Source organism: Loxodonta africana, chromosome 14 (assembly GCF_030014295.1).
Source record: "Loxodonta africana isolate mLoxAfr1 chromosome 14, mLoxAfr1.hap2, whole genome shotgun sequence".
Classification (NCBI taxonomy): domain Eukaryota; kingdom Metazoa; phylum Chordata; class Mammalia; order Proboscidea; family Elephantidae; genus Loxodonta; species Loxodonta africana.
In genome coordinates, this window is record NC_087355.1 from 7477277 (window position 1) to 7503729 (window position 26453).

General features: G+C 42.4%; 1 protein-coding gene across 10 annotated transcripts in view; it reads right to left on the minus strand.

Moving 5' to 3' along the window:
* The window catches only part of NSMAF (neutral sphingomyelinase activation associated factor), a 72440-nt gene extending 46642 nt beyond the window's left edge, over positions 1-25798 (minus strand). For 2 of the 10 annotated variants that reach the window (XM_064267715.1, XM_064267716.1), the window contains exons 1-5: positions 25570-25798; positions 9242-9331; positions 6042-6120; positions 5882-5949; positions 5765-5801 (exon numbers count right to left, since the gene is read on the minus strand). In XM_064267715.1, coding sequence (XP_064123785.1) covers positions 5765-5801; positions 5882-5949; positions 6042-6120; positions 9242-9331; positions 25570-25628 — 333 coding nt within the window. In that variant the 5' untranslated portion in view covers positions 25629-25798. The other 8 variants (XM_064267718.1, XM_064267713.1, XM_064267712.1 and 5 more) reach the window with 7 other exon arrangements.
* Positions 25799-26453: the final 655 nt, after the last annotated feature.

The window sequence follows — 26453 nt, forward strand, 5'->3', positions numbered from 1 at the left end:
GGTTAAAACTCAATCACAGTGGTATGAAATACATTTGTTCATAGAAACTTCTCTTTCCTGCAGATGGCTGGGCACACACTGTTTTTCAGGGCACTGTGCCACTGCCCTGACGCTGTACACTGAATAATTAGGCCCATCAACACCAGCCAGCAGCCCCACCAACCTCCTTGCACCTGTGCCCACAGACCTGCCTGGCTCCTGCTACAGGGAGGGTCTGCCACTCCATACGGGCAGAGAATGTGATCCCTACCCCGTCAGCTACTCAAACACGTATCTCCTATAACAACGCCGTGCCCTCTCCCATTTTAAACAAACCACAGGTAAGAATCCTTCCTCGGTCTCACATCTTCCTTTGCCATTTCTGTTCCTTTTTGTGGTAAAACTCTTTGCAAGCACTGACTCTACTTTTTCTCCACCACACACAGGTTTTCACCCAGGCCAGGATACTGAGGCCACTCCTGTGAGGGTCACAAAAGACACATGCCATCTCCACCACCAAGGCTGAGCCAGTTCTCGGGACTTCCTGAAACAACTCACACTGGCTCCAGACACCTGCTCCTGGTTCTCCCCGACCTCCTTGCTGCTCCTTCTCAGGCGTCCTTTGCAGCCTGCTCTCTTGCCAACCTTTCCTGTTAGAGGTCCAGGGCCTTCACTCTCAGATGGCTCTGTGCACCTCATCCCTAGGAAATCTCACCTGCCCCAGGGCTTAACACAGTATCTGCAAACTGCTGCCTGCCTAGTTTACCTTTCTAGCCTCGACCTCCCCTGACACCCAGATCCAAATACCCCTTGACATCTCCTCTAGGGGTGTGTCAGGCTTCTCACCCTCACATTCTAACCCAAGCCTGCTCCTCCCCAGGCTTCTCCCAAGGCAAAGGGCACGATCCATCCTGCAGGAGTCATCCTTGACTGTCTACTCTCCTCCTTACCCTGCAGAGATTCCATCAACACAGCCTCTCAGGCCTCTGTTCAGAATCTAACCAGACACCAACTGCCTCTCCCTTCCACAGCCACCATCCTGGTTCAAGACGCCTGGGCTTCTGAAGACACCCCACTGGTCTCCTGGCCTCCGATCTTACCCGATGGGACATTCTCTACTCAGCATCTGGAGGGATTTACAAATACAAGCATTGTTGTTGCTAGGTGCCGTTGAGTTGGTTCCAACTCATAGCGCCCCATGCACAATAGAACGAAACACTGCCCAGTCCCGCACCATACTTACAAACATCATTATGCTTGAGCTCATTGTTGCAGCCACTGTGTCAATCCACCTCGTTGAGGGTCTTCCTCTTTTCCACTGACCCTGTACTTTGCCAAGCATGATGTCCTTCTCCAGGGACTGATCCCTCCTGGCAACACGTCCAAAGGATGTGAGACGCAGACTCGCCATTCTTGCTTCTAAGGATCATTCTGGCTGTACTTCTTCTAAGACAGATTTGTTCATTCTTTTGGCAGTCCATGGTATATTCAATATTCTTCGCCAACACCACAATTCAAAGGCATTGATTCTTCTTCGGTCTTCCTTATTCACTGTCCAGCTTTCACATGCATATGATGCTATTGAAAATACCATAGCTTGGGTCAAGTGCACCTTAGTCTTTAAGGTGATGTCTTTGCTTTTCAACACTTTAAAGAGATCCTTTGCAGCAGATTTACCCAATGCAATGCATCTCCTGATTTCTTGACTGCTGCTTCCATGGCTGTTGATTGTGGATCCAAGTAAAATGAAATCCTTGACAACTTCAATCTTTTCTCTGTTTATCATGATGTTGCTTATTGGGCCAGTTGTGAGGATTTTTGTTTTCTTTATGTTGAGGTGTAACCCATACTGAAGGCTGTGGTCTCTGATCTTTAAGTGCTTCAAGACCTCTTCACTTTCAGCAAGCAAGGCTGTGTCATCTGCATAACGCAGGTTGTTAAAAGCAGTCTTCCTCCAATCCTGATGCCCCTTTCTTCTTCATATAGTCCAGATTCTTGGATTATTTGCTCAGCATATAGATTGAATAGGTATGGTGAAAGGATACAACCCTGATACACACCTTTCCTGACTTTAAACCAATTAGTAGTGCCTCGTTCTGTCTGAACAACCACCTCTTGATCTATGTAAAGATTCCTCACAAGCACAATTAAGTGTCTGGAATTCCCATTCTTCACAATGTTATCTATAATTTGTTATGATCCACACAGTCAAATGCCTTTGCAAAGTCAATAAAACACATGTAAACATCCTTCTGGTAGTCTCTGCTTTTAGCCAGGATCCATCTGACACTGCAGTGATATCCCTGGTTCCATGTCCTCTTCTGAAACCAGCCTAAATTTCTGGCAGTTCCCTGTCGATATACTGCTGCAGCCACTTTTGAATGATCTTCAGCAAAATTTTGCTTGCGTGTGATATTAATGATATTGTTAATATCATTAACAATACAAATACAGGTAGTCCCCAACTTATAATGGGGTTCTGCTCTGACCTGTCGGATGTCAGTTCTGACATAAATTGAATACTTTTTTTTTTTTAGTTTTCATCATGATTGCCTTTTATTATCACTATCTTTATGAATTCTATCTTTGAACATCTGTGAGTGAACATTTGAGAATAACATCAGCAAATTACACACTACAACACTGTATGCTGCAGTGCAATGGACTGCTTTTGTGTGGCCTTTCTTGCCATGGTCTTTAACTCTCACCCTAGCAATTGTATAAAAAAGGTAATTGTGGCCCACCAGGGGATTAGCCAATTTTGCCTTAAAATTAGAGAACCAATTCCGGAGCAGAAGAGGCTCTCACCACCACCAAGGAAGAATAGCCAAGAGAAGAGTGCATCCTTTGGACCTGGGATCCCTGCACTGAGAAGCCCCTGGAATCAGGAGACTATAGAGAGAGAAGGAGAGAAGGGGGACATAACGAGAGAGAGAAGGGCTGTAACACTGAAGACGGAGAGAAGCGGTGGCAGAGAAACGGCAGGAGACCTACAGGAGATACAGCAGTGGGCTTCACAGCCCACAGAGAAAGCTAAGTGGCCTTTGGGCGAGCCTTACTGGCAGAGTGGGGTGCCTTGGGGCATTTGTCAGTAGAGCTAAAAGACCTTTGTAACACTTGCCCAGGCAGGGACCAGAGAGAGGCATGCCTGGGGGCAAGGCTGAGAAGAGGCTGTCCTGATCAAGAACTACATCCTGAGTATTTCTGAACCTGAATTGTAACCTATTACTTCCCTAATAAACCCTGTAACTATGAGTATTGTTTGTGAATTCTCTGTGGCCAGTGCAATGACCTATTGAACCCAGCAGACAAGTAAAGAGTGTTGTGGGAGGGATGGTTGGTACTAGAACTGGTAAAGATGGCAGAGAAAGGAGGTATGTCTGACCTCCGCCGCATAGGAATCAGCCTTGGGCTGTTGATCTTGATTCTCCTTCCCCCTTGTGATGTTAGAGGAGGTCAGATGCTGCACCCAGGCCATGGTTACATACATAGTACATATTACTAATGATAAGATGGAAAAAAAAAAAAAAAGACCATCAGAAGTGTGGTACTTCTAACTCGAGTACGTTGTAAGTTGGAGACTAACTCTATGTATAAACCAGAGCCTGGTCCTTCTCTGCTTTCAGCTCTCCACCGGCTTCTCTCTCTTGTGCTTCATTCTCCCGCCTTTCTGTGGCCTCGGGCCCTGATGACCAGGCCGTGCACTGCTCCAATCACATTCCCAGCGCTCTCTGACTCCCACACTCCCACCACACTTACCTCACTGCTCTTCCCATAGCTGAGGTCACTGCAGGGCCTCTGCCCTTGCCATCTCCTCTACTTAGAACACATTCATTACAATTACACAGTTCACTCCCGCAAGCCTTTCAAGTCTCTTTCCTGTCGCTTCCTCAGTGAAGCCACCCTGACCACTCTATGAAAGCAGCACAGGTATTCCTTAGCACTTCTATCCTTCTGTCCTGTTTTAGCGTTCTTCATAGCATCACTGTAGATGTTTTTTTGCCATCTGTCTGCCCTGCTGAAAGGTGAAGTCCATGGGGAGAGGGGCTTTGGATATTCTCCTTTGTATCTCCAGATCCTTGAATACTTAAACACATATACACACCCCTCCTTATTCTAGCAGCAACAGAAAATGTGGAAGCAAAACTCTGTGAAAACCAGTGCACTATATTTCTGAGACTTTTTGACCTAATAAGCAAAAAGAAAAAAAACCCCACAAAAGTTTCCTGGTTGACCCAGGAAGCTTAAAATAATTCTTGAAAGAATGCATCTAGGCACTATTGGCATTAAGCTGACTTTGAGTCGGCTCTTCTACAAACTATTACAAGTAAGTGGAGAGATTTTTTAAAAATCTATTAAAGTTAATCAACATTTTAAAATGTTAACTAAAATGTATAGTTTTATGATACAAGCCATACTTCTTACTGAAAAAATACCTCTTGCTTTCAAGATACGGCCTATCTAGAATAAGACCATCATGAAGAATCATAACACAGAAATAATGGGAGCAGAGGTGTGGACCGGAATAATTAATAATGGTATTCCCTCTCCAAAGCACTAAGATAGCTGTAACTGTTTTCGTATGTGCCAGTTGAAATAAGATAAACCAAAGACAGCTTGTGAGATGTTTTCTTCCTTCAAGTTAGCAAAATCATCAACAGCAGAAAATCACCTAATCTGTGCTCCTGCAGTTTTCACAAAATAATTTTCTTCATTTTACATTAATAAGTGCTCCATGAACAGAAGGGTCCAGTGGCCAAAAAAATGTGCCCGGAACACTGTCTCCTACTAACCATTTGCCTCCTGGAGAACCAATGCATGTTAGTATGGTCAAGGCTTTGAGTCCGCCCTGCAGTAAAGCCATCTGTTTAACTCTGCTCCTCAAAGCTTCTCCTAAACTCACTTGATCACGGAACAAGTGTTCTCCGAACATGTCAACACCTCGGGAACCAGGGCTCTGCAGACAGTGGAAGCAACCTGGAGCCCTCCCAGCCCTTCGTTTACAAAGAACATGAAATCCAGAGTCAGAAGGAAGTGGTCCACAAACTCTACTTCTTTCTTTTTTACAATTTAAAAAAAAGAAATCTATAGACTAACAGGAGACAAACCATGTTTTAACTGATCTCTTTATCAACAGTGGAAACCCTGGTGGTGTAGTGGTTAAATGCTACGGCTGCTAACCAAAAGGTCAGCAGTTCAAATCCACCAGGTGCTCTGTGGAAACTCTATGAGGCAGTTCTACTCTATCCTATAGGGTCGCTATGAGTCAGAATTGACTTGACAGTAACAGGTTTTATCACCAATACTGCGTCTGTGAATGAAGATGAATAAAGTTGAGGTTAACAAAAGGTTCTGCCCCCAAGAGTCATAATCAGTAGAGACCACCCTGGTTGTCCTAGTAAGGCAGGGGTCAGTTTGGGGGGGTGCGCCCCGGGTTTCCAGCCTCCTAAATGTTCAGGGGCCACAGGAGGAAGTGCAGCCCCTTTGTCTCAAAGCGGCTGCCTTGTCCAGGAAAGGTGCCCTCAAACACTTCCATGGTACCCTCAAGATGCAAATGCCAGCCTGCGTGTGTCACACACTTAATAAATAGTCTTTGACTAATCAGCAGCCATTTGCCCATTAGGGATCACATCTTTTAAATGATACGTATTTCTCAATGATTAAATTTAAAAAGCTTTTAAAAATATATTCAACAGTCTTTATTTGAGATTTCCACAAATAATTTCGCCACGCAAAATACATGTATCTTTATTCAGGAAAAACATTTTTACTATATGCTTCTTACCTGACTGCAAATGAGTGAAATTCCCCCAGATTTTGCCCTAAAATGCAGATAAAAGTCATTAAATATATACAATTTTTTGGATGAAGTAGAAGTAAACATTTAGTGGCAATGACATACTTTGCAAAGTGTCTACTGGCTCCATTTTCTCCATGTTTTCCTATTTTTATACAATCTCTCAAAGGAATCTGGATAAAATTGACAGAAACAAAAAAATCAGCAAAGGCAAAATAAATACCAAAAATTGGAATGTTTTTGTTCACATTTAAAATGTGCTTACCTTAATAATGGGCTGGGATATTGCATCTGGTTCAAAAATCACTGACTTGGAGCATATTTTTAAGGAGCCTCTGATTTTCCTAGGGAGCAAAGTATAAAAGATTAATGAACCTAGATAAAGTTGTAAAAGAATCATCACATGTTCTGACTAGAAAGTAGGCCGCTAATGTGTCAACTAATAAAATATCAACAGTGCAGCTAAAGAAAGGATATCAAAGATTGGAAACACAGCAAGCAATGTTTCCCGTATCTCCAGCTCCCTGGAGATCAGAGAAATCTGCACATACTGTAATTACGGTTTCATCTGTGATGCACTGTGCCAATCTAGCTCCTACTAAACCTGACTCTGGAAACCCTGGTGGCGCAGTGGTTACGACGGCTGCTAACCAGAAGGTCTATAGTTTGAATCCACCGGCGCTCCTTGGAAACTCTGTGGGGCAGTTCTACCCGGTCCTATAGGGTTGCTAGGAGTCAGAATCGACTCGACAGCAGTGGGTAAACCTGACTCTGACTGTCACATCTATGTCCCCTGCACATATTAAGTGCTCAATAAGTGTTGTTTGCTGCCAGTTCAGTTGGCCTGTGACTCATGGTGACCCCATTCAAAAATACATGAATTCATATAAGCATTTCCACTTCAAATGTAAGATTGCAAGGCTTAAGTTCTTTAATAATATATTTATATCTCTTTTATACAGAAAATTTTTGGCTTTGGTATTAACATAATTACTCCTTTGCTTTACCCACCTATATAAATTTATCTGCATATTGTCTATAAAATCCTTTCAAAATAATAATACCAATATCATTACAAAGTGTTATGACTGAAAACAGTTCATGACTTCTTTGCCATTTTTTTTTCCACTTAGGATATATCCCACCAGGGACAATTAAATTATTGTGTTTTGAAGTCAATTAAAATTATTCTCCTAGGTGGTTAATTCACCAACTTTACATAAAGCTCATTTGTTTTGATTTTTAAGAACTGCTGTTCCTTTTATAAATTTAATTCTATTTTAAAATATACAAAATATTTACTAGATCAGGTGGACATTCCATGGTTTATTCAATCAGTCCTCTAGGCAACTGTTTCTAGTCTTTTACTATTGAAAACAGTGCTGCAATGAGTAACCCTGTACCTGCCATTTTTTTATACTGGCCAGTGTATCTTTGAGACAGCTTCCTAGAAGTGGAATTGCTAGATTAATAGGTTAAGGCACATGCAATCTAGTTAGATATTACCAAATTCACCTCCATGGGGTTGTACCATTTTGCCCTAATAATAACTTTAAAACAATAAAAACATTTTTTTTTTTTTTTGGTGTATTATATTTGTATTTTGATAATAAACAAATGCAAGGCATTATTATGGCACAGGACAGTGGAGTGTTGCAAGGAAAAAAAAAGTATCAAACAGGGAAAAGGATATGAGTAAAACTGCAGAGGTAAGAAAGCAGATGCTGTGGTCAGGGAAACCCCAGTTGCCGTCAAGTCAATTCTGTCTCATGACAATCCCACGTGTTGCAGAGTCAAACTGTGCTCATTAGGGTTTTCAAGGTTGTGACCTTCTGGAAGTAGATCACCAGGCTTTTCATCCACGGCACTTCTGGGTGGATTCCAACCACGAGGCTTTCTGTTAGCAACCAAGCACTTAACAGGGATGGTGCAAACTGTTTGCACCCTACTGTTAACCTAAGGAAACCCTAGCGGTGTAGTAGTTAAGAGCTACGTCTGCTAACCAAAAGGTCAGCAGTTCAAATCCACCAGGCGTTCCCTGGAAACTCTACAAGGCAGTTCTACTCTGTCCTATAGGGTTGCTAGTCGCTATGAGACGGAATCAACTTGACAGCAATGGTTTTGGTTTTTGGGTTAACCTAAAGGTTTACCATGGAAGAAAAAGCCTGGTGATCTGCTTCCATTAAGATCACAGCCAAGAAAACCCTATGGAGCAGTTCTACTACCCAATGCATGGGGGGTTGTTACACGAGTCAGAATCAATTCGATGGCAGCCAACAACATGGTTCCCAACCCACCTGTTACCATCGAGTCAATTCCTACTCCTACTAACCCTACAGGACAGAGTAGAAATGCCTCACAGGGTTTCCAAGGCTGAAATCTTTATGGAAGCAGACTGCCACATCTTTCTCCCACAGAGTGGCTAGTGGGTTTGAACTGCCAACCTTTTGGTTAGCAGCCAAGCACTTTAACCACTGTGCCCCCAGGGCGCCACAACCTGGTCAGGTAATAGTAAATGTCTAATTCAACTGAATGCTAAGGAAACAGATATGTCCTAAGCTACCAAAAGCCAAGTGATTCTTTACTTTGGCTTGCACTTAAATGCCACACATTTTTCTATCCTTTCAGGATAAAACCTGAAGAAAACTAAAACTTCATGTATTTATCTAATGTCAAAGGATCTTTTAATTCTAAGTTGTAGCCTATAGCCGTTAAGTAACTTCCCAAAAGGAAATCATTAGCATATACATTTTTTCTGGAACAACTTTCATCTTAGTTAATTCCTACTTGGCATTTTAAACAAACAAAAAACTACATTCCACATTTTGTATACAGCTTTCAAAATAAGACCAAAAGAAACAATCTGTTTTTATAGTAGTAAATACCTGCCCTGAAACTACAGAAAAAACAGATGTTGCTTCTAGTTCAAACCACATTATTCATCCTGAAAGTGTATATTTTTATACCACTCTTGTGATTCAGGAGCCCTGGTGGCACGGTGGTTAAGTGCTACAGCTGCTAACCAAAAGGTCAGCAGTTCAAATCCCCCAGCTGCTCCTTGGAAACCCTATGGGGCAGTTCTACTCTGTCCTATAGGGTTGCTAGGAGTCGGAATCAACTCACTGGCAGCAAGTTTTTCTTGTGCTTCATGATCATCACTTTACAACACCAAAACCAAGTAATTACGGGGAGAGAGTATTCTGCACAAGCACAAGACGGGTGCAAGAAAAAAAGTGATGAAAATCGTAGCTTTCTAGCCAGCTGATTTAAGGTACCCACAACCTTAGGGGAATTAGAATACAATGCTTCTGAGCTTTGAAAATTGTCTGAAGTTATGGCAGCAATTTGTAGATTCCCCTCCTCATTGCTTTTCCAATAAGAAATGAGGAAGAAAAAACCTATATGATCATGCATTTAATTTAAAAAATATCAGATATCAGTAAAATATCCAAAAATCTTCCTTACCTTTCACTCGGGCTGCCTTTGTGCTGAATATGATTAGCTGTGTGCTGTTCAAAATAGTACTCCTCCAAAGTAAGCAGCAGCAAGGAAAATCTAAATTGGAGGGAAAATAACCAAACTTTCTTTTATGTTTATTTTTTAGAAAGTATAAGAAAAATCTGTTTAAAACATCTGACCATTCATTAGAACAGTTCCGTTCATTAATTCAGCTCATCCTTATTAAGCATATGTTATATACCAGGCATCCCTGGGTGAAACGCCAACGGTTAAGCACTCGATTACTTACTGAAAGATTGGTAGTTCAAACCCACTCAGAGGTGCCTTGGAAGAAAGGCCAGGTGATCTACATCTAAAAGGTCACAGCCTTGAAAACTCTGCTCTGCAACACACAGGGTCGCTATGAGTGAGAATCGACTCAACGGCAACCGGCTTAGTTTTGATATGCCAGGCGCTCTACTACCAGGTGAAGAAAGGAGCCTCCCCCACCCTCATCCATGGCTTCGCTTTCCTCTGTTCCAGCTAGACACAGCTGATCGCAGTTCAAAGAGGTTAAATGAGTACAAAGCATAAAGAAATCTCACGTCATCCTACTCCGTCATTCACATAACGTTTATTACAGTATATTGTTCTCGTTGTTCTATTTTATTATTACTGTCGTTAATCTCTTACTGTCCCCAATTTATAAATTAAACTTTATCACAGGTATGTAGATACAGGACAAATCATAGTATCCACAGGGTTCAGTACTATCCGCGGTTTTAGGCACCACGGAGGTCCTGGAACGCATCCCCCCTGGATAAGGGGAACCACTGTAAAGAAGACAGACTTCCTTTGTATGTCTAATATCTACCATACCAAAAGGTAAAATAGCCCAAGAGGTTGGTTTATACCTCTGCAGAAACTGCAAATTTCATTAAATTAAGCTTATTCTGACCTGAACAAAGCTTGGAGCTGTCCCCGCTATAGAATTTCATCAACTCCTTCCCCCACCCCCAACTGATACACAAGGCTCCGTACCTCCACTCTCCACCCCCTCCACCATGTTTCACAGTTACCTGTGTTTATCTTGTCACTGTTACAAGACCCTATGCCTCTTGAAGGTGGTCTCCAGATATTCCCTACAATAACCAACCTAATGTTTTGTACAAAATGGGCATTTAAAAATAAGTAAGCTGAACTGAATGGAATTGAAATATACTTCTTTTTCGCATTTTAAGTGTTTTAAATTTTTAAAAAACAAGAGGAGGTAACAACAAAAAGTATTAATTTAGTTGTATGGTCACAGAAACAAAATATGGTCACAGAAACAAAATATATGGCAAAGAAATATCACTGGCATCTAGCGTCACGTGGAAAGTCTTCATGACAAGTGTAGGACGTGAGCTGGGTCTTGAAGGTCTGGTGTGTTGGAGGAAATACTGAGATTAAACCTGGCAGACTGAACTCATTTGCTTATTTCTATTCCTTCCTGAAACAAAAGTAAGCAATAAACCGCATAAAATCAAAGCAAACTGCAAACATAAACCAAAAACCAAACCCATTGCCGTCGAGTTGATTCCAACTCACAGTGACCCTACAGGACAAAGTAGAACTGCCCCACAGGGTTTCCAAGGAGCGCCTAGTGGATCTGAACTGCCAACTTTTTGGTTAGCAGCCGTAGCACTTAACCACTATGCCACTGGGGTTTCCAGAAACATAAAAGCAGATAAGAAATATCAACACATTTGTGAAAGAAGGAAAGCAGATGGCAAGAATCAGCAGTCATCAGGAGTCAGAGTAGCAGATGCCTGCAGAGAAGACTGCTATTCCAGAGAAAACCAGCTCAAGTCACAGGATTACATGAAGATTCTCAAATTTTAGGCATCCGGTACCAGGGAGAGCAGAGATGAGGCCAAAGGAATGGTTAAAAGTAAGAGTGAGGGACAGTGGCCCACAGCTTCCTTCCCTGATGGTTATCCCTACCCCACTCAGGCAGATGGTTTTTCTATAGAAAAACCCAGCAAGAGGCTGCCAACTAGACACCAGGCAGAGTGGAGAGCAGGGGGTAGGTTGTGGTCTGAAAATAAGACAATTAAGCAATGGACTAGACACATGAACACTAGCAGGAGACATACACCACTCCAGGAAGGAATCTGGTGGATTATTTTCGGAAAACCTAAACAGCCCTAGAAAAAGGGCCTACATTTGAAAAGAGCCAGGTCTCTGAAACTTCATTCCACCGTGAAGCCCAACAGAAAAGGCCCTTCTCCGGTTGAGTGCTCCACACTTAAATAAGAAAAGACAGCCAAAGGTCAGCCTCTAACATGAACCATCAAGGCCAAAACAAACAGAAGGAGGCAACGTGAAGGACTAGAGACAATGCAGGAGACAGAAGAAAAGGTCAAAAAACTATAATTTCCTTACAAGGAAGAAACTGTATTGATGAAATGAGAAAAAAAATTGTTCACTAAAAAAATGATCTGAACAACAACAAAAAAAAACCTCTTAGAAATTAAAAATAATTAAAATCCTTGAACAAGAATTAATCATAGGCTAAACTGCCAAAGTTCAATTTGAAATGCTCACTGTTAATATTTATCCTGAATTCCAATACAATCAGAAGAGTTAGGGTTGCTAAGAACAGTCCTTTGATGCATCAGGTAATTTCTGAAAAAAAATATCTAGGAAAGCATAAATCAGGGAGATACTCACAAATGATCTTGGCCCTAACTTATAGCTTGTATCTTAATGACCTGAAACCATCTGCTCGGGCTGAGGCTACGCAATCCTTCTTCCTCCCTCCTCTTATTGATAGTGAAAAATAAGTGTTTTTCGGTAAGGCAATGACATGATTTATCACTATGAACCACAAGGAGCCTTCATAGACAACTAGCTCTTCCATATAATTATTAAAACACAATCACATCAACTAGTTTAGAACTAAAGTCACCATTTTGGTAAATGGTTTATAGCCTCCGTGTTGTTGTTAATTGTCGTGGAGTTGATTCTGAGTTATGGTGACCCCGTGTGTGCAGAGTAGAACTGCTCCATAAGGTTTTCAAGGCTGTGACTTTTTGGAAGCAGATTTCCAGGCCTGTCTTCTGAGGCACCTCTGGGCAAGTTCATTTGAACCGCCAACCTTTCAATTACAAGTCAAATGCTTAACCATTTGTACCACCCAGTCTCCTATGGCCTCCTTAACTCACCAATATATACATTTTATAAGAAATACAAAGTGAAGGGATGTAACCAAATTATACTATTCAAAGTTAAAGGACTATGGAACTTTTCTGAGTTTTTCTTTTAAGTCTTTAGTCACCCTTGCTTTAAAATTTTTCTATGTAAAAGTGATTACAGCTGTTTCATGGTATATAGAACAATGGTTTTCAGTACATTCTGTGGAGTGAAAGGTTTCCTTCTTTAAAAAAACAATTTTCCCCACTGCCATCAATTCTAATAGTTAAGAGCTCAGCTGCTAACCAAAAGGTCGGCAGTTTGAATTCACCAGCTACTCCTTGCAAACCCTAAGGGGCAGTTCTACTCTGTCCTATAGCGTCACTATGACGGAATTGACTAGATGACAATGAGTATTCATATTAAATAACACCATAAATTATTTCTTTAGGAGAATTTTGGCCCTGCTTCTGAATTTTTGTTTAATCCACCTTTACAGAAGAAAAGGACCGCACTCTCTTTAAAAAAATTTCCTCTTTCAGCAACCCAACTTCCCTACAAAGATGCTGTTCTGTCTCTTGTCACCTAAATTATAAAGCACACTGGTCAACAACAACCTAAAATAGCTCCACTCCCGGCAGTCCTTAGGCAGGAACCTAGCATTCATAGCTACTCAACAATTACTCAGAGCTCTGTTGATGATTAGCCCTTATGGTGCATCTGGATGGCTCGGCTAGTCAATCATTTCCCAAGATTCTCTAGGCTTCACTGTACTGACAATCGATCAACGGGAGAAAGTGCCCGGGAGCCTTAGAGATGTGAGCAAGGGCAGAGGAAAGAGTGTGAGTGCTGTGTCTGGCCATCCCTACCCTGAATACCCCAACACCATCCTTGGGTTAAGCTAGACTGCACTGCTGGTGAACAGGTTTAACGAAATTGGGCATCATATACATTTTTGTAAACTTCCTAAAATGGTTTTGAAATAAGGAAGAGATTAAGAAAAATGCTGAACAGACAAGGGCCAAGAACACAGTCTGGTAACCCATCATTAGTAACATTCTCCTAATAACACATTAGATAGAAAATTTTTAATAAAGTTAACATTAACTTCCCCGTCTCGATTTTGTTATTAAAACATCACAACTGCAAATCTTATTCTCTGTCAAAGTTCAGATGAACTAAATCTACTGCAGTTTCCTGACCTACCAGTTAGAACTCTGTTCAGAGCGATCAGATTAGCGTGACTACTTTACGGTGTGAATTCATGCTAGACACTGGTGACAGCGACTTCCTCTTCCAGCTGTTTATAAATAATCTGTCTGATCTAGAAATAGCTTTAAGCCTATTTATACACATAAATTCTTTCAACACCTTCAAAGTTCCTAGACCACTTAAAATGCAAACTTTCCCAGGATTTTTTGCCAGGAGACAACAGTACATGGGTGTCCCTTGCATCTTCACTCATCATATAAATGTTCAGAGTCATTTACAGATGGCAAAACAAGAGCCGCTTTCTCTCTCATCAATCAACGTTATCCCATTCGGCTGGACCCTAAGCAGCTGCCTAGCACTTCCTCGTTTCAATCACAACTTTAGAAGACTTTTTTTTTTTTAATCTACAAACCGAAAAAAAAAAAAAAACAACTCATCACTGTCCAGTTGATTCCAGCTCACACTGACCCTATAGGACAGAGTAGAACTGCCCCATACGGTTTCCAGGGAGCAGCTGGTGGATTCGAGCTACCGATCTTTTGGTTTTAATATATAGTGTTTTCTAAAACCTCCACTCACGTATGGCTTTAACCTTCGTGGTGCTAATTGTGCAGGTCTGTACTACCCTTTAATCTGTCCCTGGTTATTGCCCTTCCTGCTTTATATTTTACAAATCATAAGCTCCAAGGAATACAATCTGTGCAGTCTCTCTATATTGTTAACTTGCTTGCCTCATTTTCTATAAATCTTCACCAAAGACCATTTGGGTTGAATGTTCAGAATTCTACTTTGGATACTTTCACAAAATTCTGTTTTTGCCACTTTCACAAAGTTCGTGGGTCAACAAGCCATTCCAGAGTCAATGGTTCAGCCAACAATCCTTATCTTTTTCTTCTCCTTGAAACTTTCAAAACCTAGGTTCTATGTATAATAGGATTCTTCTTAACTTATGTGGGCTTCAATAATATAAAATTTGATATAATTGACTGCTTAACTAAAGACATCTACCATTGCTCCCTTATTAATTAATCTCTGCTTAAAAAAAAAAAAATTTTTTTTTTTTTAAGGTTCAGTATTATGTAAAGCTCTCCTGTCTTCTGCCTTCAAATAAATTAAAATTCAACAAGGAAGTCAAGAAACTGTGATTATACCTCAGTAAGCATTTCAGCAGGTATTGGCTATGGTCTTCTATTATTTTTCTGTAATGCCACTTCCCATTTTGTGATTGCATCAGACACACATCAGCCATTTTTTTTTCCACACAGCTAGGTGACTTATAACAAATGAGTGCAATTATGCTATCTCTGTTCCTCTTCCCAATATGTTCTCTGAGTTTTTTTCCCTCTGGTTCATGGGTTCCACTGCGTATCTTCCTGACATTCTGAACCCACTGCCTCACCTCCTAACAGGTCTTTCCCTTTGAATAGATCTGCAGCTTTTCAACACTAGATTCCAATCCTGAGTCCCACTCTACCACACTTCAGTGATGCCTAAAACTCACATGAATCCTCTTTTGTAATAACATTCAGCTCATTTTCTTACCCATGTTCTGCACATTTGTATAGAGATATGTGAGTCAGTATTATTTCTAGGCTCTGTCCCAACTGTTCCTCATGTAAATTACTGGAGGCCCCTGTATCCCTGAAGTAGCATTTCATCTCCTGCCTGCTGTCCTCCAGCATAACCAATTTCACTATTTCACTGGGCCTTTGCCACCCTCCTCTTCTGTAATAAGTTTAAAGCTCTCTTTATTACCTCATCCAGCCCCTAGGAGATTACATTCTCCCGACTATGTAAGATGCAGTTAATTCCGGGCTAAGATGACTCAGGGATCCAAATCCCTCTCACAATGACAATCTATAAAGCCGGTCATTTCTATTTGCAAGTTCCAGCAATCTAAGAGAAGAAATGGTAAATAAATATATATATATATATATCCTATGCTCTCGGTCTTTCAATTTCCTCACCAAGGGTCACAGTCCTGGAAAGGACACTTTCATGAGCCTTCTCTATTAATTGAGAAGATGGTAGTACACTTTGAAGGAGCAAAAACAATCAAGATGAATGCTTAATGCTGTTATCTAGAGCAGGGCTTCTAAAACTTTAATGGACACACAATCATCTGAAGATCTTGCTAAAAGGTGGATCTGACTCTCAAGTCTGGGATGGCACCTGAGATTCTACATTCCTACAGCGTCAAAAACCCTATGGAGCAGTTTTACTCTTCACACATGGGATCATCATGAGTAAGAATCGACGTGATAGCAACTAATAACAACAACCATCTCCCAGGCAATGCCCATGCTGCTGGTCCTGGGACCACACTTTGAGTAAAAAGGCTCTGATATCTACATAAAACAGACTTCAATCATTCCTGAATCATTCTAAGCTTCAAGGATTCCATGAAAATAAACACTGGCCAATAGCCCACATGCCTAATATTTAAAACAGAAGCAGTATATTATGGTGGTAAAAAGGCTGGGCTTGGTTCAGGGCACATTTGTTCTAGCTTTAGTTCAACCAGGACTTGGTTGTTTGACCTCCGTCAGAACACATTACTTACTCAGGGCTCACGTATCTCAACTATAAAATTTGGGCCAAGTGGATACAGATTAGATTACCTCAAAGGTTCCTTCTTAATCAGTGCATCTACAGCTTTATTAAATAAACCCAGGCTTAATGAAATCAGCAGGAATTCCATTTCAGGCACTATGGAAGATCAGATGTCAGAGAAACAACCTCAGTGCTGATTCTCTGAAAGTGCTGGATAGCTTACTCAAAAATCTTTTCAAATGCTTGGCTGAAAAATTAGAAAAGCAAGAGAGATTCTAGAGGTCAGAAACAAACACAAAGCATAAATCCAGAGTCATTAGCAAGCCTTGGAGCGACCTTTTTCCCTGTGGCTTTGCCCAATCCTTTGTTGAGGACAAATTATTGAGGCCCATGTGGTGGGGACAGTCATAGAGGATACAGAAAAAGGCCAGAACTCCTAAAGACCACCCCCTCACCTCTGAGGAGGAACTGGGAAATAAAAACCACCTGTCCCCATCTCCCACAGTGAGAGATGGGAGGGCCTTGGCTCTAGACCGGGAACAAAGTAAGTCTCTCCGGAAAATCTGAAGCCACAAACCCTGAGGCCAGAATTCACATTAGTCAGAATCGACTTGACGGCAACGGATTTGGTTTGATTTTTTTATTTAGCCCAATTAAACCCACAACAAATTAATGCAGTCCCTCTCGCCACTCTAGGTAGAAACAAACGTAAACACTTTCTGGAAAAATATACCTTATATCCAGGTCTCAAAGAATTCCAAGGATAAACTTCCAGGGAACAAGAAGTCAAACCAGAGAATAATCAAAAAGCATAAAACACACAAGGAAATAAAATTACTAGGAACGAGGGTCAGTAACAGCAACAAACTGCTCAATCAAACCTGTAAAGACTCCAGGTATTTTATATGCTCTATCTGATTTCAATAGTATGTTTAAAGAAATAAAAAGGCGTCAAAAGCATGACAAAGGAAGAGACTTTAATCCAAAATAACTAGGTAGTTACGAAAATGAACCGATTAAAGCTAGAAATTAAAAATACAATAATCGAAATTAAAAATTAATAATGGTTTAAACTGCGAATTAGGCAACTGGAGAGAAAATTCCTAAATTGTAAAATGGATTTAAATAACTCATAATGCAGCATAGAAAATTTAAGATATTAACTATTAGATTTTTAGACTAACCAAAACAGTTTACTACCCTCAGGCCCTCATCAAAGAAACTTCTAAAGAATAGTTTTTCAGGAAGAAGAAAATAATCCCCAAAATGAGACATGACATGCAAGAAGGAATGCTGAGCAAAGAAAGTGGTAAATATGTATATAAAACTATACAAGCATTAGCTGTACAATTATAATATCTAATTTGTGGGCTGAAAATATAGTTCAAAAATCTTGGACAATAACAGACTACAATTTTGAATGGAACAACAACAGCAGTTAAACATTTTAAGACCCTTATATTGTCAGGGAGGAGGACAAAGAGAATTGTTAACTTCAAATATAAATGTTAAAATTCCAAGGGTAAGCACTAAGAAGGCAGAACAGAAGTGTCATACTATTAAGGACAGAATAATGGAACGGGGTAAGAGATGGCTTGGGTTGATACAAAAGAAGGAAAAACAAGACAAAATGAAAGCACAAAAGGAGAAGACAGAAATAAATTCAAATGTGTACTCATAAATAATAAATGTAAATGGACTAATCTATTAAGACAAAAATCATCAGACTGAATTATTAAAAAGTCCAACTAGGTGGCCTAGTGGTTAAGTGCTACAGCTGCTAAGCAAAGGGCCGGCAGTTTGAATCCGCCAACCGCTCCTTGGAAACTCTATGGGGCAGTTCTACTCTGTCCCACAGAGTCGCTGAGTCGGAATCAACTCGATGGCACTGGGTTCAATACTACTTGCAAGAAACACACTTAAAACTTAAAGACATAGAAAATTTTAAACTAAAAGAATGGAATGGAAAATGCTATATTGAGAGAGCCAGGGGTCACCCAGAGGAACCTAGGTCCATAATCTTGAAACATTCCTGAGCTCAAACCGTTTCCTGAACAATTGAGGAAAACAACCCCATGAAAGGCTGTCAGATTACCTAAGATATACTTCCTCAAAGTTGTCTTTCTGAAGCAGAGGGATAGAACCAGTCGGAGAGGAATGCACGGAACATCCACCGGCGACCGCTATACGACCTTCCACCAGAGGCAGTAAGGAGCTGCAGCAGCAATTGGGAATCAAACTCGTGGCAAAAGGCGACTGCGCAGGCGCGACACCCCATAATAAGTGCTGCCAACCTTCCCAGATGCCTTTGCCACGGACTCCATCTTACCTGCAGAGTGCACGTGCAGATAAGGAACTAAAAGAACCACGTGGGACTCCTTATACCAAAAAAAGGAATTCTTTGAAACCCTCGTTGCTGATTCGCTATTACCCCCACTTCCTTTTCAGCAATAAAAGCTCGAGACAAAAAGACTCATGCGGGCGGGAGTAGCCTGCTAGAGTGCTATAGGCTTGGCTGCTGCCCCACTGTGCAGTGCTTTCATTTTCTAATAAAGGTTTTCCTTTTAAAAGTCAGCAGCCAAGTCACCCCAAGTAATTCTTTTCTCATGGGCAAGACAAGGACTCACTTTCTGGGGGTCCATGGGTCCCAGACTGTAACAATATCATGCAAATAACCAAAAGAAAACTAATAAAGCTCTAATAATATCAGACAAACTCTGTGGGGCAGTTCTACTCTGTCCTATACGGTCGTATGAGTCGGAATCGACTTAACGGCACTGCGGTTGTTTTTAATGTCAGACAAAATAGACAAAAAATTAGAAGACGAGGTCGTTACGTATTGATAGATTCAATTCGGCAAGAAGATAACAATTTCAAACTTGTATACACAAAACATACAGCAAAAATTAATATAGGGCAAAGTTCACAAATCCACCATCATGAAGCACCTCTCAGTAATAGTCAATCAGAAAAAAAAATCACAAGGTGTGTGTGTGTGTGTGTGTGTGTGTGTGTGTGTGTGTGTGTGTAGTGAGACAGCCCCCACAGGACTGTATCCTTTATTGGCTTCCTCCCCTACAGTGTTGTATTACACAATTATTTCCTTTGCTGTTCCCCCCCCCCTTTAACTTTGCATTTGAATCCTACTTTTGCTTGGAGGTTATCCTTTGCACCTACATAATCTGTATGAACTCCCTACTTGTAAACCCCTTTAAAAGTAACCTGCCTGCCTGCCCTTGATGAGCAAGCAGTCCTGGCAGCAGCAGCTCCCGCCAACTCCATTTCCTTGTACAACAAAATAAAGGCGCCTTTTTGCTCTTCTACCTCAGCCTCTCATTTATTGGCCAATAGGAGTCACGCTGAGTAAGAACCTGGGGTTTCCTCTTGGTAACAAAATAATATTGTACGGATGTCAATACACATTTACATTTAACCTCACACAAAACATTTGTGAAAACCAACCACGTACTAAGCCATGAAACATAATTTCAAAGAATCAGTATATGGGCCACGTTCACTAAACACAATTTAAAAATTAATAACAAAAAGATAATTTTAAAAATGAGTTGGAAAGTTTTAGACAGTTTTAAACATCTGGTTCTAAATACCAAAATGGTTTTTAAGAAGACACTAAGAAATTAATTTCTTAGTCTCTTCTATTTTATATCACTTTTTTTTTTTTTTTTTTTAAATAAAAATCACATAGCAAACACTCAAAATCCATTCACGGGTAGATACTTGTGCCCTCTCAAAGGTAACCATCTTGGAAGAAGTTAATTTGAGATAGCGATAAAGGGATAGTCTGGTGGTGCAATTTAGATAAGGCCAATGTAAATTCTAAATTAACCAAAATATTTGCAACATCTATTTCCTCTTATGTCAGGAAGAAAAACCTTACGCTGTAAATCACAGTTAGCCAGATTATCCATTTCTCGCAACCCATCAGCATTCCTGATTGATCGAGTAGTGACTGTGCAGTCTGTCTCCACTCTACACCGGGCATATCCCGCAAAGAGATAACAAAAAAATGGGATGATCATCCTTAGAAATGAAAGACTAAACGTACTATAACAAATCACTCTGCCCTCTTAATCAGTATTTTTAGTATAATAAATACAGAACCAGGGGAATAAAAAAACATGTTGAGTAAAAGAATTTTCATGTCAGCACATTCAAGAGAACTACTACACACACACACACACACACACACACACACACACACACAGGATGTTGGAAGCAAAGCTGAAGTTTTAGAAATGCTTACAAAGCTAATAAGGTAATATGTAGGTGTCCAATACAGAATTCAAGATCAGCAATGTTTTATCCTGGATAACAGCTTATAAGCCACGATTAAATAATTTGTTCAGTGGCATCATAGAGCTAAAACTGTCACTCTCCCCAGGAAGGAACATGCCACAATCACCTAAATTTCTGTATTACCCAAGGTAAAAATTGCTGTAGTACCACCACATCACTCCAAGAGTGTGAAGAGCAAAAAATATTTAACAATTAGCCTTTTCCTAAGTCTTAAAATAGAAATATCTTAAATAGCAGCAGTTTTGTATAATATCCTCATCCATTAACCCACTGTACACATCTGCCACTTCCAAAAATGCCAAGGAAGCTACGTGGTTGGTCTTTTTTTTTTTTTTCCATTTATCTTCATCAACACCTGCATAGGCTACTTTTAAAAAACCAGTAAAATCAAGATGCCATCTAAATCTTAACCAGGCAAAACTTACTTAGCGGGATCAGCCTTCATCTAACTTCACGAGGAGGGATGAGAATCACCACCAGCCCAAAGCTGAGCCCTTGAGGTGGAGCTCAGACATATCTCCACTCTCCCAATTTTTCACCGTTTCTGATACCAGCAAGCCTGCTGCCCAAAGGTGCTTAGTGAGAGCTCCATGGGTGGGTGTCTTGGTTATCCAGTGCTGCTGTAACAGAAATACCACAAATGGATGGCTTTAACAAAAAGAAATTTATTTCCTCACATTAAAGCAGACTAAAAGTCCAAATTCAGGGCGTCCACTCCAGGGGAAGGCTTTCTCTCTATCAGCTCTGGAGGAAGGTCCTTGTCCTCAATCTTCGCCTGGTTGAGGAGCTTCTCAGGCACAAGGACTCCACGTCCAAAGGAGGCAGTCTATTCCTGGTGCTGCTTTCTTGGTGGTATAAGGTCCCCCTCTCTGCTAGCTTCCCTTTCCATTTTATCTTTTGAGAGATAAAAGGTGGTGCAGGCCATACCCCAGGGAAACTCCCTTTACATTGGATCAGGGATGTGACCTGGGTAAGGGTGGTGTTACAATTCCACTCTAATCCTCTTTAACATAAAACTACAATCACAAAACGGAAGACAACTACAGAATACTAGGAATCATGGCCTAACCAAGTTGACACATATTTTTGGGGGACACTATTCAATCCATGACAGTGGGCAAGCCCACTGCAGCCAAGTCCTGCTGGTCTACTGGTTCGCACCACTCATGCGGTTGCCTCCTCTGTGCAGTCTTGTATCGTCTTCAGTCTTAAACAACTCTCTCTCCTGTATCTTGGAGGTTCTCAGCACAGGAACCCTGGGTCCAAAGGACATGCTTACTCCAGGCTCCTCTTCTTGATGGTAGTGAGGTCCCCCTCAACTTCGGTGGGATTGGGCTTTTTGTAAGCCTGTTCCTCCCACCAAGACAATGAACTGACCAATCCCCTAGGTAGGCCATAGTCACCTAATTTGCATAGCAATCAACCAATCCCCATAACAGTTTTATTTACCTTATTTACATAGTGAACTGTCCAATTGCTCTACAAGACTGTGGCCTAGCAAATCATCTTGGAAAACTACAAACTCAGGGCAAGAAAGGCTGACATATAAAGAGAAACCTGTTGCACTGCATCAGGATATCAGTGTACTTAATCTGCATGGCCAAAAAGAGCATTCCCTTTGTTTTTTAATCTTGAAAATTATCAAAGCGTTTCTTTATAATCCTGATAAATAAACGGCACCACTGCATAGCTATTCAAGCCAGAAACCTGGGAATGGGATTGACATGTTTAGCAAATAAGAAAACAGGACTCCCGGCTAAATCTGAATTTCAGATAAATAATTTCTTAGTATAAGTATGTCCCAAATATTTATACTAAAAATTTGTTGTTTATTTGAAATTCAAATTTAACTGGGCATTTTTTCTGACAACTCTACCTGGGAGTCACCCCTGCTTCTTTCTCTGTCACTTCTTACATGCAATCTATCACACCAAGACCTACCAATTCTACGTCCCAAAAATATCTGGAATCCATCCATGTCTCTCCATTTCCTCTGCCACCACCTTGGTCTAAGCCACCACTGTAAGAATCTCCCAACCAAGCTCTCTGCTTCCATTTTCGTAGAAATATTATTTTAAACCCAGTGGCATCAAGTTAACACTAAGAAAAATAAAAGCTAACTTCAAGTTTCTCCTTTTCTGGAGCCATTACGCAGTTATCTGTACCTGTTGCCATAGCATCGATTCCGACTCATGGTGACCCTACAGGACAGAGTAGAATTGTTCCACAGTGTTTCCAAGGAGGGGCTGGTGGATTCGAACTGCCGACCTTTTGGTTAGCAGCTGAGCTCTTAACCACTGTGCCATGAGGGCTTGGTTATCCACAGAAATCTAAAATTCCTAAGCCAGCATCAAAGGAGCCAACAAACTCATAACTTTGAAAAGGTGAGGCCTTTCATGGATAACCTCTAAAATAGTCCCTTTTCAAGTTTCCCAAGGAAAGTAACAGTTCTACTGGGTATTCCTGAGACCATGACCTTATTGACAATTTTGGTACTCTCTGTTTATCATCACAAAGGGTTGAGCCAGGTAAGAATCTGTGCAGGAATGATAAATTAGGGAACAACAAAGTTGTCTTAGAATATTCTGGGCTTTTGGAATGAATTGTAGGTTTACAAAGATTGCTTGATTCTAGCCACATCGGATTGTGAGACAGATTTCTGTTACTCCAATCCATATTCTATGGCACAAGCCCTACTTAGAGTATGCCTGCCAGCCCAAAATTGCAAAGCCAGGAGGCAGAGCTTCTAAGAAACTGGGCAGTCAGCAAGTAGGAGTCAAATAAATATAAAACATGTGACACCACCTTTTTTGGATCGTTGATGCGCAGTAACCGCTGATACTCATGACTGATGAATCAATAAAAGAGGGGCTGGTACCAGTTTTTGCAGGTTGAATCACCTCCCTTCACCAAGAAGGCCACCCATCCTCATCTCGTGACTTCATACATGCAGAGCTGTATACACATCACTGTCATCAAGACAACAGGCAGATGTAAAGAAAACAGGTTTTCCTGTATATCAGAGTCCATAGAAGCATTACAACTGACTCTTGTATCACAAAAATGATGGCATTTCAGGTAGTTCAAAGTTCTCACAATGCATATCCAAACGTTCATCACTTTAACACAAAATACCAACATGTCTTCATGTTTTTGGAACTAAACAAAGAAATTCTATTCAAGCTCTTCCCACATGAAACAGGCCTCAAAAATGCAGTCAGAAGACCTGCAAGTGTGAGTTACTTTAGTCAGGGCCCAGTTATTAATAAACAAGCCTGGCTGCTGCTAAAACCTAATCACACTACCAAAAACTTTCTTAGAACACATATCCAAGATGTGGTTTCTGTATATCTCATCTCCTCCACAGTATGAGGAATGAAATTTCAGACTGTGGCTACCCGGCCACACTACTGATTAGAGAAGCATATGAAGGTTTGGATAAAACAAGGTAGGTGCTGCAAAATCACACGAGCCTTAGTTTGCACTGGTATTTACACATATAACCAGCTTTGTGGGTATCCACTGATCAGAAAACCACGTGACAAGCTAGAAACACTCAGAGAAAACTGTGGCTTTTACAACCAAAATAGTATTTGCAAAATTATTTACTCCGAGTTCTTTTGGCCTGTGACCCCAATACTCCCCAGGATGTTTTCTTCCTTTTTCAAAATGGGCAACTGAGAGCTTAATATAACTAAGGCCAGACAAACCTATAAGTTGTTCTTCCCCTGCCTACCTCCTTCACATACCTCTGTTAATGACTTTGTTTTGACCAAACGTTAATGACTTTGTTCTTTGTTTTAAACTGATGCAAATAACCTTTTGTTCCGTCCGGACTACCTGTGGCATACAACCCCCACAGGAAAGTTGGAGCCCAGGTATCAGATGTGTTTACCTTTAGCCTAATAAAGAAATGTCTGGCAGGGGACTACAAGGACACTTGTAACCCTTGTAAGATTCTATGTAAGCTCTAATGTAAAATTGCTATTTGGGATTCCATAGAGACGGCCTGCGTTCTGCTGGGTCCCCAGTGATGTATGCATCTCCTTAATAAACTTTCTCACTCTTTCTGACTTGAAGTATGTTTCATTGGCTCGACTCCTCCAAGGCACAGACCCTAATCAGGTAACAAGCCCTGTGACCCGAGGCATCAGCAAGCTGTTTGGGTGACAGGAATGGATTGACTGACTTCAGAGCCAAGTGAGGTTTCTTAGGGGAGACTTCCCTTGGAGACTAACTCTGCCTGTGAGGATCAGAAACTCTAAAGCCACACTGCAGTGAGACGCCGAGGAGATCATTTTAGCTTCCGCTCCCGAGGCCAAACGTCGCTTACCCGGATGCCAGCGAAAAAGACTGCTCTGTACCCGGCAATTTCGAAGGCACAGCCTTCACCGCACTAATCAGGGCCGTCGCTCTGACTAGTGGCACGCGTTTAGGGAAGGCCCTAGCTTTTCTCATAAAAAAGCCTTTCTCGCGGCGCTCCCTCAAGCCCACGAGGGGAGAGGGAGCTATTTGCCCATGTGCTTTATGTTTGAAAAAGTCGGCAAGAAAAGGAAGGGCGACGTGAGGCAGGAAAGTCTACTCGCCCCGGGGCAGGCAGCTGTGGTCGCCAACCTACTTGCTCCGTCGGGACTGCGTGGAACCAGCCTGCAGCGCCCGACCACAGTGCTCGGCCCCGACACCGCCGCTCACCTGGGCTGGGGGCGTCCGTCGAGCCCGCTACGGCCCGCCCCTGGCGAAGGCCAGGGCTCGCGGGCGGGTGAGCGGCATCCCCGCGCTCCAGGCCGGCCGGCCGCCCCCGGGAAGGATCCGTACCCTGCTCGGCGCGGCCTCTCTTCCGGGTGGGCCGGGCTCCTCTGCAGCTCGGCTTCCCCGCGGGGTGGGACCCAGGCTCCTGCCCCGGCAGTCTCCAGAGCCCGACCAGGCCCGCGGCCTCTGACCCCGGGCTCCGGCTCCCGGCCCCGGCAGGCTCCTTGCCCCGGAGATCTCCGGCCGCCGACCCTGCTCCCAGCCCACGGCGTCCGACCTAGGACCCCAGCCCGGCCGGGGCCCCGTCCTCCGTCCCCTCGGCTTTCCGCCGCCGGCTGCGCGCTCACCTCTCTTTGGAGTAGGGCTGCAGCTGCTGCTCCTGACGCTTCTTCCGGATAAACGCCATGGAGGGACGGCGCGAGCTTGCGGACGCAGGGCGCAAGGGTTCAGGCGCCGCCGCCGCCGGCCGAAGGCGCGGGCCCGGGGAACCGGGGAAAACCCGGGGAGAGGTCTGCGAGGTCCCCGCGCGGAGGCGGCGGCCGAGAGCGAGGGGAGGGCGACAGGCCTGGCTCCCGTGTGGCGCCCTGGCGGCCGAGAGTCCAACGCTGCGCCCGCGGCCCGGCGTCCCGGCCGCGCTCAGAGCTGCATCGCGGCGTCGGGACTCGGCGGCGGCGCCGTGACTCAGGCCGTAGGAGGGGCAGCCGGGCGCGGTGGCCCGAGGCGTCCCCAGAGGCTGCGGAGGACCCAGAGGCCAGGCCAGGGGCTGTAGGACGCGGCTCGCTTACAAGCTCAACGTTTTACCAGCTGCACTTCACCAGCCGCTACTGCATTGCCCCATTTTTAATGTTTCATGTATGACAGTGGATACTTACCCATAAACTAAACCGCTTTTTTGCTACAGGGACTTGAAATAACTTTTTGGGTTCTTGAAATAATTGGCCTTTCTTTTTAAGGATTTAAAGCATCACTGCGGTACAGAAAACAAGTTTGTTTTGGATAAAACCACAGAAGTTTATCCTAAGCAAAGGTTACAGTTCGAACCAGGAATAACACAGCTCATTGAGGTGAAACAGTGGTTTCCAAAGAGGGGTGTTTGAATCAGGGATGAGTACACTGCTACATCAGGCATCAGCCACAGGTTCTTCTTGATTGGTGCATCTCTGATTAGGTAAGTGAAAGGTGGGATATTGCAAGGCGCGGGAAGGGTACCTTATTTGTTCAGAGGTCATAG